The sequence below is a fragment of the Crocuta crocuta genome, unplaced genomic scaffold (genome assembly GCF_008692635.1).
Source record: "Crocuta crocuta isolate KB4526 unplaced genomic scaffold, BGI_CrCroc_1.0 scaffold222, whole genome shotgun sequence".
Lineage (NCBI taxonomy): Eukaryota > Metazoa > Chordata > Mammalia > Carnivora > Hyaenidae > Crocuta > Crocuta crocuta.
The window spans coordinates 2184329-2205280 of NW_027528806.1; the positions used below are offsets into that span (position 1 = coordinate 2184329).

Consider the following 20952-nt stretch of genomic DNA (forward strand, 5'->3'; position numbering starts at 1 on the left):
TTCCATTCTACTGGAAACATTACTTTCAAAACTTGATGCAATGTTTCACATTTAAAATTCATATGAAATTCTTACTATTTCAATCCTTCCCTGCCTGAACTTTCCCACTTAAAGAAGAGGAAAATCAGGATTTGGGGAGCCTCTATTACCCTTAAGCTGAAACTTAAAAAATAATACTGACTTATTATTGAAATATAGTTGCCATACTAGGTAGAAACTTTTAATTTGTGTAAAGAAACCTCAGGGGTTGGAATGGAGAACACTCTGTGTCTGTCAAACAACTGATATTTTGGGATTGCTTCATTTTTACCTAGAACGTTCCATATGAATTGTACATAAACACATGAAATGCTGCTAACTCATTTTTGCAAATGATCTTCTAGTACAAGAGGCATGCATAATTAGGACTTTAATAAAGCACATTAAATAACTGCAGAAATCAAAAGTAGCTGCCAGGAAAATGCACAGAATCTCTTGGACAGCTACTTCTGCCAAACCTGGTAACTACAAAGAATCCACTAACACTGCATGAGGGAGTGCCCCATGGGGAAGGTTAATTGAGAGGCTCTGAGTGTTGAATGAAAATGTGCAAATACGGTACCTAAGCCAGGAGAGGAACTGGCCTCTTTGCTCTCCTGATAAGTGCTGCGTGCTATCACTGCATCCATTTCCTGCTCGGAAACCTGGTTTTCAGCAGAAAGCACAAGTTAGATGGTTTTATTTATTTTTCCCCAATAAAAATAGCTAGGACCAGAGTCAGAGGCTGAGTGCAAATAAAGAGGAAAACCACAGGACCGGAGATTATGACCATCCTCTGAAGCAATAGCTCAGGGAGTATGAGAAGTATAGCCAGGTTAACATATTGCTTCAAACAATGTATTCAAAATTCATTAAATCATTCAGGTGTTGCATGGCTGATACCTGCCTCTCTCTAGAACACTCACTTCAGTGAATTCTTCTTTTCCTAGATTTTATTTAAACAATTTCAAACCTACATAAAACTTGTAAGAGTAACACAAGAGTAGTATACTCTTCATTGGTGTTTTTTTAAAAAATTCTTCTACATTTTCACTTATGCTCTTTCTTTATACAGATACATATACCGCTTAACATTTTACTAAACCATTCGGGAGTCAGCTGCAGACATAGGAGGTTAGTTGCAAACCTCCCAAAAGCAAGAACATTCTCTTTAACAACCCCGGTACTATTTTCAATTCCAGGAAATTTAACACTGACACAAATGACTGTCTAATATACATTTCATATTCCAATTCAGCCAACTGTACTAACACCGTCCTTCAGAAATGCTACTCAAAATGTGTTAGTAGACGGAAGTAGTTCACAGGAAGTTTGATGCCAGCTTGTTGAGGAGATAGGATTTTCCTCCAGAATGCTTATCAACCCTCAGCTTCTTTCCCAACAGTGTCTCGCTGGGGGAAAAAATGTCCACTGAACTGAGTGGTGGCCCCAGTGATGTAACTGATTTGCATTCTGGTGCAAGCTCCTTAACTTGTGGATCTTTAGTGGACTGTCACAGACCAACTCCTTCGCATAGTAGTGCTTTATAGAAATTGCATTTTTGGCAATCCAGAATTCAATTTAGGATCTAGTTATCAAGTCTTTTTAGACTCCTTTAATCCAAAACACTACTGAGCCTTTGTCACAATACTGATATTCTGGAAGAAAGCCAGGCCAATCAAACCCTCAATTAGAATTTGTCTAATAGTTTTTTCATGCTGAGATTTAGATTATGCATTTTTTTGGGCAGAAACTATAACAACTGTTTCCTTTTCAGTGCATCAGACAGGCACTCAGGGTCACCATTTCATGTTTCATCATGACTGGTGGTAACTCTGACCACATGACCACTTGATTAGTACAGAGTTCACCACATTTCTTTACTGGATTTTTTTTTTTTTTTTTTTGGCTCATCAGTGAGTAATCTGTGAGGAGACAGCTTGAGATGACATCAATATTCTGCTCCTTGTATATTTTTACTCAAGGGTATTAGCATCATTGATTATTCTTACTTGAATCAATTTTTATGGTGAAGTTTTCAAAATAGTCATTTTATAACTCTTCCTTTCTTTCTATATTTATTGGGATCATGGTAGATTCATGCATTTTTTTCCCTATTAGTTGTTATCCCTGTCATTATTCATGGAAAAAAAAATTTAAAGCCTGATACATGCTAAACTATGAAATATTTTAGAAGACAATTATATAACTTGCATCGAGTTTCTTTTTTAAAGGTAACAATACTGTAGACGTAGAATGGTAATTTTATGTACTAAAATAACACTTGGCATAAGTAATATTTGGATAAGCATAGCAATTTGTCTTAATAAGTAAATAAAGTTATGCAAGATTTAGCATCACGTTTTAATCTAACAGATAAATCATAATCATGTCATGGCTTTTATGTAATACTTTCTCGCAGGCTTCACAGGAAATAAAATATATACATATACATGCACAAGGCATATGCACTTAAACACACACACATATACTTCATAAAGCAAAAGTAACTTTGTATAAGTGAGTCAGAGAAAATACAAGCCTAGATGGTGGTTGCAAATTTTTCTTGACATTAGACTTTCAATATTTGCAACTGTTTTTTCTGAGTGGGAGAAAAATGGTCAGGTTTTGAAATAAGTGAAAGATTTCCTGGATAATTCTAATCATGCTGAGAACCTCTATGGACCTCCATGACCTTCTTCTACTTAACATAAACTAGGAGCTGTGACCTGAGTAAGTCCAAATCTTAGCTTGTCTAGACCTGGAAGGTTTGAATATCCCAGTTGGGCAGCTACTGCGCCAGTCATTATGAGAAACAGAAGAAAAGAAAATCCTTGTGGTATTTCTATTGGAACAACATGAAAACTAAGGAAGTACATACATTCAGTATCAAAATGTAGTACTGGCATGAAATGCTGGGGTGAGCGGTATGAAAATACATTAAACATAAAATGGAATCTTGACCAAAAGAAAAATACAGTATGATGTTACAACTAAGAACACCATGTTTACCTAGGAAGAAATGTGAAATCTCATAAAACAAATACTGAAATCTGGATTTGCTGCAAGTATCTCCAACACCATCATGATGACCATCTACTGTGGCTAGGAACATGAGTCAACATGTATTCAACAGGATCGCAGACCACCAGTCCATCAGAATTATTATGCTTTGCACTGAAATGCCATTCTGGTGTTGGACTGTATTGGCAAATTAGGTAGATGCTTTTGGGATGAGACAAAGCAGACCTCCAAACAAATCGTGACCCGTGCTCTTCTGGAATGGATTTTGAAGTCAGACATGCCTTGAAACGAATGACTGGAAACCACTGAGAACTTAATTTTTTATTATGTTTCTGAGGGATGTGCGAGGTCAGCTCTAGCTTACTGGATTGCTTCCTAAGGGGGAAGCAGGTGATGGAGTCCAAGAAAGGACCCTGGAGGAAGGAGTCAAGGCCACTCGAGCTGTGAGTATGAGGCAAAGCGGTGTTAGAAATGACACGGGGCACCTGCATGGCTCAGTTGGTTAAGTGTCTGCCTCTTGATTTCGGCTCAGGTCATGATCTTGTGGTTGGTGGGATCGAGGCCTGCTTCGGGCTCCTTGCTGACAGCATGGAGCCTGCTTGGGATCCTCTCTGTCCCTCCCCGGCTTGCGCACTCTCTCTCAAAAATCAATAAATAAACTTAAAAAAAATGGCCCAAAGAGAGCCATGGGGACTGCAAGGAGACAAAGTAGAAGAGATTGTAAGGGAAAATGTCAGAACTCGAAAACATAAAGGAGAAAAACAGGAAGTGACAAGTAGGAAAAAGTGGAAAAAGGTAGGATCAGGACTTGATATTATTTTAATGATATTTATTCAAGAAGTTTGTATTTAAGACACATATGAGGATGCAGGTAGACAATCTGGGAAAAAAAATAGTAGTGGAGTTGACTTTGAATCAGTCTAATGGCAATCCTTGTCCAAGCACCGTGGAGAATTAGTACAACAAACAGACACCACTGAAACACTAAAAATGATGTCATGAAATGAATACACTAAAGAAATCTCAGAAATGGGAGGACCCAAAGGTCTCTCCAAACAGACTTCTTATTCTCAAAATGGCACACAAGTCCATCAAGCCAGCAGCCTGGGACACTTAGGATATAATCAAATAATAAATAGTACAAATGATACAGAGGATGTGGTCACATGATACACATGAAAAGAACTAATGTTTTTAATTTTTAAAAAATGTTTATTGATTTTTGAGAGAGAGTGAGAGAGAGAGACAGAGTGCAAAAGGGGGAGGAGCAGAGAGAGGGAGACACAGAATCCAAAGCAGGTACCAGGATCTGAGCTGTCAGCGGGGCTCGAACCCATGAACCGTGAGATCATGACTTGAGCCAAAGTCGGACGCTTAACCGACTGAGCCACCCAGGTGCCCCAAAAAAGATCTAATGTTCTTAAGGAGCATTTTGAGTTGCTGAAAGGGAAAATCTAAATTTTGTAAAATACAATCTGATTCCAATATTACAGACAAGTTAATTTAAAAGGATTTTTACATCAAGTCCTTGAAATAACAAAAAACAGTGCTCAAAGCCAGTAGAGTTGAATTTGCTGAGGTGCCCTCTGGTTAACCTAAAAAAAATTAAAAGCGACTGCTTAAGCATAAAAGAGATACAACCAAATAACACAAAGGCCAATGATACAGGGGCTATGATTATCTGCAAATTCAACAATGTGATATCTGCTGGAAAAAAAAAAAAGAGTGAGCTCTTAAGCCTGAATTACAGAAGTATTCTCCTCAGGTCAAGGATGGCTTGGACAGATCATTTAATCCAATGCTCTCACATTTTCTTGATGCTGAAACCCAAAAATGTTGAGTATCTCAGTAGAGATCAAACAAACAGCTGAGAGTCACTCAGAACCCAGCACTCTTATCTTCTACCACATTTCATATTCACCAATAACACTGTTACAATCTTCTAATAAAATTTCTAAGAGTGTGAAGATGAAGAAGTCCACATCAATGATTTGTTCCCATGTGTATCAGTTACCATGGCCACTGTGTGACTGCAGGCTGATTCGAAGCCCAGCTGGGTGAACTGTCTCACCAAAGAGTGTGTGTTATCATAGGAATATGTGTTCCATTGCTATAGGACAAATGACCAAGCCATCTTTTCATATTCAGAACAATATGAAGTACTTCACCTTTGGATTAGGGTGCCGACCAATGACAAGGCGAACAGGTCCTGGGGGGCATTTGCTCAGGATGGTATGGACTTTGCTTAACGCAGCATGGCGGACATTGACTGAGTTCACTTCCAGGATTTGATCTCCGCGGCTAGGGAGGGCAACATAACCAACACTCTGTGGTAACAGCTTTTTACAAGATCTCCTTCTGGGAGAGGTTTAGAATATGAAATCGTTTCTGAATACTTTAAAGAAGCAAATGACATCTTTTCATCGTTGCATATGTGTGAAAAAGCAACACATTCATATAAACACATTAGATATTAAATCAGCAAAGTCTTTATGCATATCTAACTGCATTTTCAGAAATAGTAAAGTTAAATAAAATCGATAATAAGACAATAACAAGGGTTACCATTTCTTGAGCACAGAGTATAAACCAGGCACTATACAAAGCAATTTACATAACAATACTTTGAACAGGTATTATTATTCCTATTATTTAGATAAGGCCACAGGCTCAGAGAGGTCACCCTGATGTCACACACTGTTGAACTCAGGTCTGCCTACCATTTGATCATCACAAGATAGCCCCTTGACCACCATCATTTTCCTTTTTTCCTACCATCTTGAAATGATTATTGTAATGTGATTTGAGGGGGAAATATCTTGGAGCTCAAAGGTTACCCAAGAATTTGTAAAAACGTTTCAAATTTGAACAAATGAGAAATTGGGGACAAGATGCCCATTTTGACTTGAAATTATAGGCAGAGAACTCAGTATGAGAGAACAAAAGACTCTTTATATGGGGTTTGAAGAATGTTCATTTGGCAGGCTCCAGACATATGGAACCATTCAAGAAAGAAACATCATCTTGGGATGTCATTAAAGGATTTTTTTCCTTGGGTTCTAAAAGTATATTTTCTTTAATGTACTTTGGATGATTTGCTGAATTTTTTTTGTATGAAAATTCGCTCTGATGATTAACTAAAAACATAATATAATCTATTAACAGGGCCCCAAAATGGCAACCTCAAGCCATGTCATTTTGACAATTCCTCAACTGCTCCAGGACTTAGAAGCTTATAGGGGAGAAAGGTGATACTGTTCGCAGAGGGTGCTTTGTGCACTACGTGTACATTCTTGTGAAGTTTGGGTGGGCGCAGACCCACTGCAGTTACCGTACACTGGAACACCTAGACATCTCTTGTATAACAGAATATCCGTGTTACAACTCAACTAGCTGGACTGAGAAATCAGACACCCGGTGATTTCAGACAATAAGTATCTAAATAACATCACAGATGGAGAAATGAAACAACAGGAAAGGCTCAAGAGATTATACTTAATAATGACAGAGGCCCCCGGTTTAAGGGCATCATTTCAGGACTCTCTTGTATCCAGTGATTCTGAACTGTTATGAGCAGTTCCCAGCACCATCTATGAATTTTACATAAATGAATATAAAAGTGAAAGAAAATATTTAGATGATCATAGTAATCTATGTAGAGTTGTACTTTGTCACAAGTTTCTGAAACTGAGCTTCTGAGTCCAAATAGATCAAAATAGGGAAGCCATGATCTAGTTCTCTACTTCAACCCTATTTCATTTAGATGAGCTTTTCAACTTTGGGAAATGCTATTAATTGTCTGTCTGTGTTATCTTGTCTATGTTATTACTGTAAATGATACAAAATTTAGAATCTCACAAAAAAATATAATAGGTCAGATATCTTACATGTAGATTCATTCCTAAATTCATGAGCATGCCGGAAGCCTACACTATCAGGTTTACAACGAACCTCAGATTGCTTTCCATCTTGGCCACCGATCCTGGGGCAAGGCTGTGAATGTAGATGCCTGGAGGGCTGTTTTCCAGAGCCAGGCAGCAGGCACCAATGCCTAATCCAACTCTGGGCTCTGTGAGAGGCATCAAAGAGAACAAAATTAAAAAAAAAAAAAGTCTAAGTGATACGAAGCTACATCAGTGTATATTCAGACCAACAATCATTTATTTTTGACCAGACTCAGAATGTAAATCCTGCTTTTCGCTGTTAATATTATCGTACTCTATAAACGAAATGAGTCCATGGCAGAACCAGGGGCTGACTATGGACTGAATTATTCAGCTGTCTGCTCTCTGCTTAGTCTAAAGAACCTCCTCAATTCTGTTTTTGGAAATAGGCAGAGTCAAAGTAATATTTTTTTAAAAGACTTTATTTTTTAAGTAATCTCTATACCTAACATAGGGCTTGAACTTACAACCCTGAGATCAAGAGTCACATGATCCTCCAAGTGAACCACCCAGGTGCCTCACTAGTTTTTATTCTGGATACACAACTTTAGGATTTCTTTCACTTGTCTTTTTTAGCCACTAATCTCATGGTTATGTCATCACTCATCATATTTCTGTAGTAGGTGTAGAGGAAAAGGAAACAAAGATGAAAAGCCATAAGATCTGGAGAAGACCCATAATTTTTAGTTGTTATTAGCCATATTCTTAACTATAATCTTTTGTTCTTCAAAATAATTTTATTAGCCTTAGAATTAAGTCAGTCAGTGATTTTTTTGGTCTTTTTTTTTTTTTAAACATGAGTTTCTGACACACAGTGATTCATCTGGGGAGAGGTTAAAAGACTGTGCTACTGGTAACTTCTTTTCACTTTCACAAAATGACTAAAATCTCTACTTGCGATCCCACTGTCCGTTTACAGAATACCGTACACTGTTGGCAGTAGGCTGTTCCAAAAGAACAGTTCCTAGAAAAAAAATAAAAATGAAACCCAGGAACAGATTACATTGTTATGTGAGAGAATGTAAGAAAGCGAGGGGTAGCCGGTATCACCTTTGTTGAGTGTGACTTCCATGACAATTCTGTCCTTGGGCCCGGGGGCCTTCCGACCCAGGGATGAAGAACCGCTGTCATTGGAGCCTGCCGCTGAGCTGCCCCCACTGGAGTGGAAGTTCGGGGAGCTGGATCTGCTCACATGTGTGGGTGTGGAGCAGGGTGTGAGGCTCGGGCTCAGTAACTTTGTGCGTACTGTTAGGACGAATAATCCACTCCGGATTTGCTGAGAAGACAAGAGGGGAGTAGGGCTAAAACATTCAGACTATTCCTAGGTTAAAGGATGAAAAAAAAAAAAAATCAAACCCAAACCAGAAGGAAATAAGGGAAGAAAAATAAAGAAAATAAGAGGTAAATAAGAATGTGGCTACCTTAAAGGTATGGATGGCTTCTTGGAACGTCAAGCCCTTTATTGGTATCCCATTTACATCTAGGATTTCATCCCCTAGTGACAAAATAGGAGAATGACATTAACATCAAGCTTTGATGGATGAGAATCTAACTGCGTGGTCACTACTAAAAGAGGATGCCATGCGGCACTGATTTATGATGGCGTCCTGATTTACAATGGCGTCCTGGTTTACAATTCTATAAAATGACCTTTATTGTTCCAACCTGCTTTCCCAGGAATTTCACAAAATGGGACAATGAATAACAATACATATTCTCTTGCAGTAATTCTGCATCTCCATCTTTAATGAAAAACAACGAGGGGAAGTATTAAGTTCTTATTCTTTAGCCATTGCCAAGTTTGACAACAGGTGTTCTAAGTTTAGAGATCAAAATGCAATAACGAGTCCCAAGTCTTTCCTCGGAGTGTTTGTTTAAAGAACCTAGACCTACTGGCAGTATAGCATGAACATGTACAACACGTGAGGAAGCCACTTCTGTATTTGTAGAAAAACAAGGTTTTCAAGCCTGGAGAATCATCATGGTGCATGGAAAATGGCTTTAATAACAGACAAAAAATTTTCGAGATATTATTTAAAAATGGCAGTCCTCCCTCCACAAATGGTATGGAAGCCTGGTGTTACTGGTGCTGTTTCAAGTTCTCAGTCACTAAGCTGTTAATTACTACATGCTTCTATCTAAGAGATTATTGTGGGCTAATGCCAAACTGCTCTCTCATTCATTCTCATTCTCTCTCTCTCTCTCTCTCAAGCCATCCTGGACTCATCTTCAACCCCAAGAAAATATGGTCAGGTCATTTTTCCAGCTGTTGATAGTGTCTGCTGGGATTATAAGAGAACGTGGACATCCTGTTGACTCATCAGTTTGTTTTGGTTTATATTCTTGTAACATGGTCTGTTTTCTGGAATAGCAGTTCATCTAAAACACTATGAAGGGGCCCCTGGAAGAAGAACAGATGAACTTCACACAGCAGTGCAGGACAAAGGAAGGACGTCCTTTACTTATAACAAAGCACAGCAGCCTCAGAACACATCTTTGCACCTCTCCCAGACAGCTAATCCCGGGACACGCTGTGCATTCCGTTAAAGGAATCCTGTAGATGAGGCTGAAAATGTAGCAGTACCCCATGCACTTGTTACGTGCTTTTCTTTAATGCAGTTACAGAAATTGTAAAATAAGTGAAATAATCTGTTTAAAAATAATCACCTAACTAGGTAAGGTTTTTGGTTTGCTTCCATACGGGAAAAGGATAGGACCATTAAAATGATTGCTTATGCTCTTAAAAATCTTTATACAAGATTTTTAAAAAGGTCATCCAACACACTGAAAATCCATTCCAATGACTTACCTTTATTGTAAATGAACACATATGAAAAAACAGTATTTAGGAGAATCAAGTGCTGTTAACCTTTATTAACTATTGATTTTCCTTCCATTTGTCTCCATTCTACCAGGACTGCAGGGCAAATTTCAATCAAATGAACGCATGGCACATCCATTATAAAAATGCTCTGTTAGAACTTTACATTGTTCTGAAACTAGATACAAATACCACCTGGGAGTTAATCCTTCCTCTAAAAGAGAGAAATAAATATTCTGCCATCAAAATAAGCCTGGTCACGTCTTATCATTAGCATATGGGTTCCTAGACTAGCTCTGCTTGAAAAAGGAGACTCCAACGGACTCTTACCAGTTTAAAAAAAAAAAAATAAGCTGCAGAACACAATAGTATTTATAATTTGGGTCAACTGCACCAACCAGTTATACATTTTTGAAGGTAACTACAAATTGTGCAATGTCATCATTTCGTGAAGGAAGTATGTTAATAAGGGAGGAAGAAAAGTCAGGACTCATGAATAGGTTCTGGGGATCACTGCACAGCCCGGAGACTATGGCCAGCAATCCTCTGCTGTTCAGTTGAAAATTTCTAAGAGGGTAAGACTTCAATGTTCCCACCTCCCACCACTGTGGGCATTCAGTGACGTGATGGGGATGTTAGCTAACTTGATGTGCTAATAATCATTTTGCAATACATATGTGTATCAAATAATCAGGTTGTACACCTGAAACTGACATGTTATATATCAATTACATGTCAATAAAGCAGGGAGAAAAGAAAGCACTCCTCTAACACGTTTATGCATGGCGCAATGGCAGGTCCTACGGAGAAAATGAAAGATCTACATGTACTCCAGGCCTGAGGCAAGAGCCCTGCAAGCTCTCAGGAACTTTCAAGGCAAGGAAGATGATCAAGATCCAAGGGGACAAGATAGACATTTAAAGACCCAAATAAGACTATCAAGTCATGTTCTATCATATCCTCTCAATCTTCACAACAACCCTTTAAGATAGGTATTAATATTCCAAGTTTATAAACTGAGAAAAGTGAAGCTCAGGTTACATCCATTGTCCAAGACCATGATGTAGGTAAGTGTTGAATTCAGCTCCGGTCTGCTCGCCCCCCAAACCCATGGCTTTGGTGGCTGTGCCACTGGCTTCACATCTGGCAAGGGGGCAGATTCTGATGGAATCAGAACTCACCACCACTGAGAACCACCAAGAGACTTTCTCCTACCTTCTTTAAGTCTTCCATCCTCTGCAGCTGATCCATTTGGGAAAATAGTCTTGACAAAAATCCCCATCTGTCCTCGAATGCAGTCTCGACCTCCAGCAATGCTAAAGCCAAGGCCCTACACCCCAAGCAGAAGGGGGTCCAGGTTGTCATTGCAGTATTTGACTGAGGGCATCTGTTTTTGCTTCAGTATTTTACTGAAGGCAACCCTTCCACTGCAGTATTTAACTGAGGGCATTCTTCCCATTGTAGTATTTAACTGAAGTCTCCTTCCCAACTATGCTCAGAGTTAAGATAACCAGCTATAAATTTGTGTTCCCTTCTCCATTTCCTTCCTCAGATCTATTTGCAGTGCACTAGGTTTGCATCATGTTAAAGGGAGAAAGTTTTTACATTGAAACATTTGAAATTGCCAGTATTTAACAACCTTTCATCTTCAAAAATGGCAATTTCACATGGAGTGATTAATAGCTCAAGAGAGTAATTTCACACAATTTAGGGGCCATACTTATTTTATTCTTTTGTTTCAATATTTCCATGTTGTATAATATCAAAATGGATATTTTGATATTTGTATAGTATCGAGTTATTTGTATTATTATCTTTATGATACTGGCAATGCTATGAATTCATTCAAAAGGATAAGTAGGAATATACCCCCTGAAGCTACAGGGGTGGCTTTTCTTTCAATAGTAGTACACGTTGGAGCACTCACTCCACCCTCGACGGTGCCCTAGCTCCCAGGTGCCAGTGACTCCTTATATCCTAAGGACAAAAGGGCGTGATCATCTCACCCAGCACCCCACAGGAAAGACGGCCAGGGAATCCACTCAAATCCATGTACAGGCCACTTAGTTCCTCTTTTTACCTTTTACTTTTTATTTCATGTAAAAACAACAATAACAAAATTCACCATTTAAGAAATACATGCTAACAGGGGCACCTGGGTGGCTCAGTTGATTAAGTGTCCGACTCTTTATTTCAGCTCAGGTCATGATCTCACGGTTTGTGAAACTGAGCTCTGCATTGGGCTCCGTGCCGACAGCACGGAGCCTGCTTGGGACTCTCTCTCTGCCCTTCCCCTGCACACACACTCTCTTTCTCTCCCTCTCAAAATAAACAAACAAACAAACAAACAAAAAAAAGAAACACATACTAACATTCACCCGGAAGACAAAACTGTGCAGAAAGGAGCTCACCTTGCCCTTTTCTTTGTATAAGCCAATGATAGAGATGACCGATGGCCGAATGAGTCTCCATGGAGATTCTACCTGAGTGGTGCTTAGGGAGCGGGTGGACTTCTTTACAATGTGGTATTCCTGAAAGTCAGCACATGGCAAGGTCAGGGACACTCTCATTTATCCCTCTGTGGCCTCTGGCATAAAAATATATTCAGGTTTTGAAAACCCCAGTTGTCCTCTGGGTGACACAGACATCTCTCCCTGCTCCAGCTCTGGCCCAGTGGCTTAAAGGAAGTTTGTTATAAACAACATCGGAGGCCGCCGGCACTCAGCGCTGCTCTGTGACTGCACCCCACAGATCCCAGCCTTCTTGCTTCCTGGCATGGAGTGAGGAACCAGAAGCCAAAAGGCCTCAGAGATGTAGGGGGGCCCTCCTGTGGTCAGGTCCTCCCTGGAAGCCACCCTCTACCCCCATCCCAAGTTCACAATCATGGTTAGAGAGTATCTTGCCATTTTAAGCTTCATTCACTCAACCAAAACCTTAGCAAGCCCTTCTTTCTTGTAACACCCAAACCGCAAACCCTGACAACTTTTATTCCGTATAAAACACGCCGCTGACAAATGTGGCAGCTCCAGTTCTAATCCCTCACGTTTGGAAAATAAAATACTTTCCCAGACGCCACCCGTTCCGCCTTTATGGCACGCAGAACCTCCAATCTCAGTCCCTTTCCTGCCCATCACCCACATGTACACGTGTGTAAGCAGGGTACACTATTTATAACATAAACGAGAGATAAAGAAAATCTACTGCTAAAGCACTTCTACAGTCTAGCTCCTTTTTATTCTTCTTAGAATAATAAATTTCTTAAATGAGACAGATATTCCAGCATAAGCAAAAAAGGGAAAAAAACCCATTTTGTGCTTAATATGAGGAAAGAGACATGAGAAAATTGTTTCTATCCTTAATTAGTATATTCTACAGTCAAAGGTAGAAATGAGATGTCTGCTAATGATATTTCTGTATTCCTGGCAGCTTCAAACAATTATATTTTTGCAGTTTTACAAAATATCTGCCAGCTATGTTGGCTTCCCAGACTCTGATTCATTTAAAAAATGTTGGCTTGGCAAGGTTACTACCCTTTTACTGAAACCATCATGGAGATAGGCAGGCATAGCCTATGGGTGTTCAACCCTCACATATGGAGGTTCATGCGTGAACTTAGAAGGGAACACTCTCTGACCACCCCTCTCCAACAGAACCTCCTTCCATCCCCCTTCTGGGAGCGCATGGGAACTAGAGGTCTGGGTGCTTCATTGCTCCCCTGATGTGTTTCAGGGGCCCCATTGCACTCTCTAGACGTCTGCTGTCCAATATGGCAGCCACTAGTCACCTGTCACGGTCTATATTTAAATGGAGATTAAAATTAAAAATACACATCTCAGTCTCACTCGCCACTTTTCATGTGCTCAGTAGACACACGTGGCTCCCATACTGAACAGTACAGACATAAAACATTTCTATCATTGCAGAAAGCTGTATTGGGTAGCTCTACTCTAGACAATGCTTTGTTTGGGGGGGGCGGGGCGGAGAGTACAGGGAAAAGAAGGATGAATCCTGGGACAAAAAGAAAAGGCCAGAAAAGAGAAGAAAAAAAGGATAGTTTGAAAAGGGAAAAAGGTCTTTCCTCTGAAATCTTCACTGTCCTGTGCTTTCTGGAAGCCGGGTTAGAAATAGGTATTTCTGGGCTATAAATAATAAATATTGTCAGGCTTCTCAGCAGGTCAGTTAAGAAATCACCACCCCAGTGCTAGACATCCTTGGCTATGATGGCTGGAAGCCCTCTCTCATTTTCCACACTAAATTAAAACAGCCCGCAATGTGGCTCTCCTACAACTTTCTGATCCACCCCGACTCTGCCGGTCCAGTTGGACCATCTGAGCAGGCCACAGGCTTGTCTCTAGCCAAGGGTTTGGAGGAGTTTTAACCAGGACCCATGCAAGTTTTTTGCTCTGCTTTTCCTCCATGTCCCAACTCAAGTTGTCTTTGGGTAGATTCCACACAAAATAACCTGATCAGCAACTGCCTATAGAATATGGGCACTTACTGTTTTCCTGGCTAGGTAAAACCTTCTCTGTAATGATTCTGCCATATCACTTTGAGCAGAATATTTCATCTCTTTGAGATTCATTGGCTTGTCTGTAAAATGGTGATGATACACCAAAAGTAAAGACCCAACCCAGATGACCAGATGCAGGTCCTTGCCAACTCTACCATCTATAAGTCTACATGAACTTATGGATCTTGTTGCTGCTACCCTCCACCTCCATCTCTGCTCCACTGTAGGCAAGATGCCAATGGCTTCTTTTGAGCTCTCTGACTGATGATGCCAGGACCTCAAAGAACACTCCACAAGGTTCCCAGGGACTCAGCCTGCTTTCAACTTGGTTAGGAGCTGTCTTCCCACTTTTGACTGGGTTGAGGATGATGTAATTGAGGAAGAGCCTCTGTGAAGAATTATGGGGCTCTGATGAGGCAGGCCCTGGAAAATTAACATTACCACCTACTTACCCCTATCTGCAGCCCCTCTGACCTTGCCTGTCTGAGTCATTACTGTGTAACAGGTAAAATCCCAAACACAGTATAGGCATGCACATGCATTCCCTCCCTCTCTCATACGAACCAACACCCACCCACCTACCCACATGGTGGTTATGCTGACACCTGACGCGCCCACTAAACAAGCAATGGTGGTTGACCACAGACCGTGAGGCGCCACTGTCTCCTGGCAGTTGAAAGCAGCTCTCAGTTCCAAAACACACAGTAGGAAGGGGATCAAGATGTCGAGATCCAACAAGGGATTATTTTTCTCTACTGTTTTCAAATACTAGGCTGACTTCCTTCTAACCTCCATGGATAGACCCCGCTCTCTGTGCTACATCTTGAGTCCCAAATACCCCTCCCTGCCCACACAGATGGAAGTTCTTCACAACACAGCTGCTCCTGTTGGTCTTTCAAAGAGTAAAGATTTGAGACCCAGGGGTGGAAACATGCTCTTACGTCCCTAACTGGGCAACTGTGTATGAGAAAACAAAAGTTTTCATAGGACTGTCCTACCTGTGATGTTCCAGTAGAATCCAGTAGCTGGGGAAGAGAGTGCTTTCGGCCATCTCGGGAGACCTCCAACATTCTGGCCCGCAGGTCCCCATTTCGCACCATCAGCTCGTTATATTCTTCAACAGACTCTAGACGGTGTATACCCCCTTGAGAAAACAGTGGGGAAAACATATTTTGATATGAGATTTAAAGAGTCTTAATAACTTGTTGCATTTGCATCCACACTTCATGGTTTGCATAAGACCTAGCTCATTGCCTTCTACCAATAAGCTCTGCCTAAGCTGGGTGTAGGTTGAGGCCATTAATGCCATATTATGAAGAATGTGCCAGTTTTTGAAGGGACCAGACTGGATATGGGAAAATGTATATGTTTCATCCAAGTAAGATGTAGCTAGGGTTGACATGGCAATAAATGATCATGAGAATTCCATCAGTAGGTGGTTTTCTGGTGACGGAGGAACATTACGCAGTGGTTGGTATAGTTTCATCCCTGGGGCAGATGCTTTTTTTTTTTTCTTCACATAATGACTTTTTAAATAAACTTTTTATTAAGGAGTAACAAATTACAGAAATATGCACAAATCATGTAAGTGTATGGTTCCATGAAATTTCACAAAGTAAATGTTGCAAAAACCAACACCCAGACCAAGGAATAGAATACTATCAGAACCCAAAAGCCGCTTTTGCACCAATAACTACCCTTCACCCAGGATAACCATTATCCTGACTTCTAATATCATAGATTACTTTTGCCTATTTTCAAAGTTTATAAATGAACACGTATAATAAATGGTTTTTTATATCTGGCTCCTTATTCTTAGCATCTGTTTGTGAAACATGGGTTGTTGCTAATAGTCTGTGCATCCCATTTCCGTACACTATTTCATTGTATAAACACACCACAATTTGCCTATGCATTCTGTTGTTGATAAACATTTGGTTTATTTCCAGTTTTAGATCTAGAACAAGAGTCAATGAGGTTTTTTTCTTTTCTTTTTGTTGGTAAGGCCAGATAGTACATGTTTTAGGCTCTATGGGCCACGAGTGTTCTCTGCTGCATATTCTTTAAACATTTTTTTTTCTTTTTACAACCCCCTGAAGATGCAGAAAGCATTTATAGCTTGTGGTCCATACAAATGTAGCTGTGGATGGTGGTTTGCTGACCCATGATCTAGAATATACTGTTACAGAACATTCTTATAAAAAAGTCCTATCTGTGGGGTGCAGACCTAGGAGCATCATTGCTGGGCTACTGGTATACATTCACCTTTACCAATGTTGTAACACGTGTGTGTGTGAGTCCAAGTTTCCCTACATCCTTGTCACACTTGGCAGTGCCGGTTTAATTTTAGCCACTCTGGTGGATACATAATGACATTTCATTTTGAGGTTTTTTAATAGATTTTATTTTCAAGTAATCTCCACACCTGATGTGGGGCTTGAGCCCACAACCCTAGGATCAAGAGTCACACATTCCAGTGATGGAGCCAGGCAGGTGCCTCTCATTGTGGTTTTTAATTTACATTTTACCAACGACCAAGGAGACTGAGCTCCTTTAAATATCTATTGGCTGTTTTACTTTTGTAAATCTGTAGAGTGGGCTGTTTTTTTTTCCTTTTTAAATAAAGTTGTAAAGTGCCTGTTCAAGTCCTTTGTTTATTTCTTTATTGGGTTTCTGTCTTTTTGTTGTTGATTTATAGAAGTTTTTATTTTTTATTGTTAACATATTTTGGATATGAGTCCTTCATGGCATCTGTTTTGTAAATCTCCATGTTTGTGACTTGCTTGCCTCACTTTTAATGGTATTTTATGATGAGCAAAAATTCATAATTTTAATATTGTATAATAAATATATTGATTTTTCTCTTTATGCTTAGAACTTTTGTGTCTTAAGAAAAAATTTTAAGTGTTTATTTATTTTGAAAGAGAATGAGTGAACATAGGCGGGGGAGGGACAGAGAGAGAGGGAGAGAGAATCCAAAGCAGTCTCCACGCACCAGTGCAGAGCCCAACATGGGGTTTGAACCCACAAACGGTGAGATCATGACCTGAGCCAAAACCGAGAGTCTAATGCTTAACTGACTGAGGCACCCAGGTGCCCCAAGAAATTTTTACAGTCATTTTTAAAGACAGCTTTATCAATACCTAGTTTATATTATATATTTTTTAAAAATAAAAGGAACTTTAGGGGCGCCTGGGTGGCTCAGTCGGTTAAGTGTCCAACTTTGGCTCAGGTCATGATCTCACGGTTTGTCGGTTCAAGCCCCGCGTCGGGCTCTGTGCTGACAGCTCAGAGCCTGGAGCCTGCTTCCGATTCTGTGTCTCCCTCTCTCTCTGACCCTCCCCTGCTCATGCTGTCTCTCTCAGAAATAAATAAAACATTTTAAAAAAAATAAAAAATAAAAAAAATGAAAAGAACTTTAATCTTAAAAGATGGCTTAATTACATTGACTATAGCTGTAATCACATAGTGTTTACACTATACATTATATATACACACATACATAAATATGTGTGTGTATAGCTATATACACATACAGGTTCTTTGTAACATTAAGTTCTCCTAGACTATGTAATGTTTCATTTGATGACCTAAAATTCAATTTCTAAACACTTCTCAGAAAGTTTTTCATGGAATAAAACAAGATGATTCTGCACCCTTTTAAAAATGATATATTGAGTTTTTATGAAAAGTTGGAAGAGCGCAGATACAGTTATATTAACACGAACATCACTAAAAGCTTGGTTTTTCAAAAGCTACATATTAACTTTGTGATACAGGTTTTCAAACACCTGAAACTCCTTTGCAATCAAAGAGAAATTTCCATTTAAAAAGATCACAAACCTAAGGTATTAACATGGATAAATCAAAAATACCAAAATGAAAAGGGAACCCTGCTGGCGAAAAAGGAAGTATGAAGTAAGGAAATCCAGGTTAGAATATTAGGAAAAATGTTCCATAAAATGGCTTTAGTCATTTTGGAGCCAGGCGAGGCAAAAAGCTTAGTGGAAATGGCTGGAACTTCTTTACAGAATCTCCTTAATAATTCATGACTTACTAATTCATGGCCAGATTAATCCATCTTGGCAAGCTTACTCATCTGAAAAGGATTTATTAGAAGAAAGTGCCTTCTGAGTCGACAGGAAGGCACTTGCCTCAACAGACGAGAGACCGCATACGGTAGTGTCTGCAGATAACATTCTGATACGTGAATACCAGAGTGACTCACTTTTAGAAAATAAGAAATAAATATTCAAGTTTACAGGACAGGCAAATTAGCAGTTGATCACATTAAAATCTCCTGTATTCAAATGTCTTTAGACTGAACCATATTTCACAGCACTGAATGAAGACGCGTAAGCTTCTTTCATAGATCTCAAATTTCTTTTCCTGCCTTATCTCCCACTGCCCTGCGACATGGATTCGTTGACGTAGCCTGTTGACTCTCAAAGGAGCAGATTCATCCTCCTCCCGCATCCCTTCCAAAACTGGGGAGCCCATAAATATCGCTTGACATTTTACCTCACTTCGCTGGCACCATCGTCTCCCACCCTGAGGGGCTCCGTACCCCTAACCTCTCTGACAAGCTCTGCTGGTTTCAATCATTGTTCTTGTTGGGTTACTGGATCTTTCAGATTGCGGAGGAGGAAAAACAGTTGCCAGAAACTTCTCTGACCAATCTGCCCCCACTGCCCCTCCACATTTCTCGTGCATTTTTCTCCCTAGTCTATACCGCTGCTTTCTTCCTCTTCGGTTCTGTCAAATCTTGCCAAGGTCCTGGCCCTCTTTTATCTTGTGTTCTCTGGATGCCGCTTCTAAGTGCCACCACCCAGCGACACTTCCATCTTCGGATCTCTTGCGTGTGCCTTATCACGGCCTACAAGTTCTCGAGAATGTTCGTGTCTGACCCTCCTCAACCATCTTTCCCAGGTGAGAGGGAAGGAGAGGACAACGATGACAAACGTGATGCTAAAGACGGCAGTGGTGACAACAGTGGCAGCTATCACGTGGGCTATTGCTACCGTGTTCGGGAGTGGCCATGCCACATTCATTCTCTCCATCCTTCAACTGAGACAGTACACTTATTCCTAGAATAAAAGTACATTAGAATCCCCATTTTACACCCGAAGGGAGACTCAGAGAAGGCCAGTCATTTGTCTCAGGTCACAAAGCCAGTGACGGCAGAGCTGGGAACTGAACACGGTTGTACCTGACTTCATGCATGTTATACATAGTTCCTTATTATGGCCCCAGATGTCCGGGAAGCACAGGAAGGGAGGGTGACATCCATTTGTGGCAAACAGTAGCCAGCCTAGATTTACTAGTCAGCTGACAGTACTGCTTGTTCTAAATTAATAGTGTAAACAGTGTTAGAGATTTATGATTTGAAAGGTTCCCAGCTACATCCCTCCCCACATCTGTATCTAGAAAGCCCCAGACTGGGGAGGAGATTCTCGTCCAGAGTCTCAGGAAGCCAAGGGTGGGGAGAACTGTCTGGAAGGCAGATCTTTTTGCTGGCACCGAGTGACCTTTGGGATTCCCTTAACTTCTCTGGTCTCATCCATAAAATGAGGAATGTGACTGTACGGTTTTCAAAGGTCCCTGATATTTCCCCAAAGCTGATTGGCCCTCCTGAGAACTGTTTATAAGGTGTTGATTAACTCTGCTACGACAGCTGACTTAGAGATCTCTGCTCTGCCCTGAGACTCCCAGATGCTCAGCACACAGCAGGTAAATCATTTCTCTCCATTGTTTCTCGGGGCTTCAGGGGTGCTGGTTGCTCTCTCTGCATGGGGAGCATGCACCACATCTGTCCTCCGACTTATCAGCCTGTTTTGTCACAAATCCATGTCACACTGCCTGATGATTATGAGTTACAAACACAAACTAATTCACTTTGTTATTCAGGTTTTTAAAGACAAATGGATGTATTCTGTGGTCCTACACTGGTCACTCTACCTGAGAGTGACTCAGTAGAGGGCCAGGCAGTGGTGGGGAAGGGGGTGCTCCTGGCTGGCAGGCACAGACACCACCCTCGCCACTGCTCTGTGTTGCAGGAAGGGACGTTCGCACACCACGCTTTGGCTACTTTTGTGCTTTGCTTGCTTTCTAATCTGCTCAACCTTTCAAAGTCAGGAGTATTATCTCCTTTTTTCAGGTGAGAGAGTAGAAGTTCGGGGGCTTTAAGAAACCAGCCCAAGGTCATATGAGATGTCTTTCATGGGTGGGCAGCCAGGGCTGGCTTCTCCATCAGGCCAGCAGACACAGTGTTGAGGACCCACAAAAAAGTTTTAACTATCAGTGTAATAGTAATGAAGAGATAATCATGGATCCAGCTTGAATCTTTATATCAATGCAGCTACAAAATATAATTCTTGGTTTTTTTAAATAATTTTTTAAAAGTTTATTTATTTTGAGAAAGAGTGCGTGGCCGTGCGTGTGAATGGGCAAGGGAGAGACAGAGAGGGAGTGAGAGAGAATCCCAAGCAGCCTCTGCACTGTTAGCGTAGAGCCCGATGTGGGGCTTGAACCCACAAACTGTGAGATCATGACCTGAGCTGCAATCAAGAGTGGGACACTTAACCGACTGAGCCACCCAGGTGCCCCTTTAGGTGTTTTTTTTTTTTTTTTTTTCA

At 40.5% G+C, this 20952-nt stretch overlaps 1 protein-coding gene across 2 annotated transcripts in view; it reads right to left on the reverse strand.

The window, feature by feature from the left end:
- PDZD2 (PDZ domain containing 2) overlaps positions 1–20952 on the reverse strand; it is a 232776-nt gene that overhangs the window by 28142 nt on the left and 183682 nt on the right. For both annotated transcript variants that reach the window (XM_077755838.1, XM_077755839.1), the window contains exons 7-14: positions 15316–15461; positions 12219–12338; positions 11023–11137; positions 8408–8481; positions 8037–8262; positions 6994–7111; positions 5211–5343; positions 602–683 (exon numbers count right to left, since the gene is read on the reverse strand). In XM_077755838.1, coding sequence (XP_077611964.1) covers positions 602–683; positions 5211–5343; positions 6994–7111; positions 8037–8262; positions 8408–8481; positions 11023–11137; positions 12219–12338; positions 15316–15461 — 1014 coding nt within the window. The remainder of the gene's footprint in view (positions 1–601; positions 684–5210; positions 5344–6993; positions 7112–8036; positions 8263–8407; positions 8482–11022; positions 11138–12218; positions 12339–15315; positions 15462–20952) is intronic.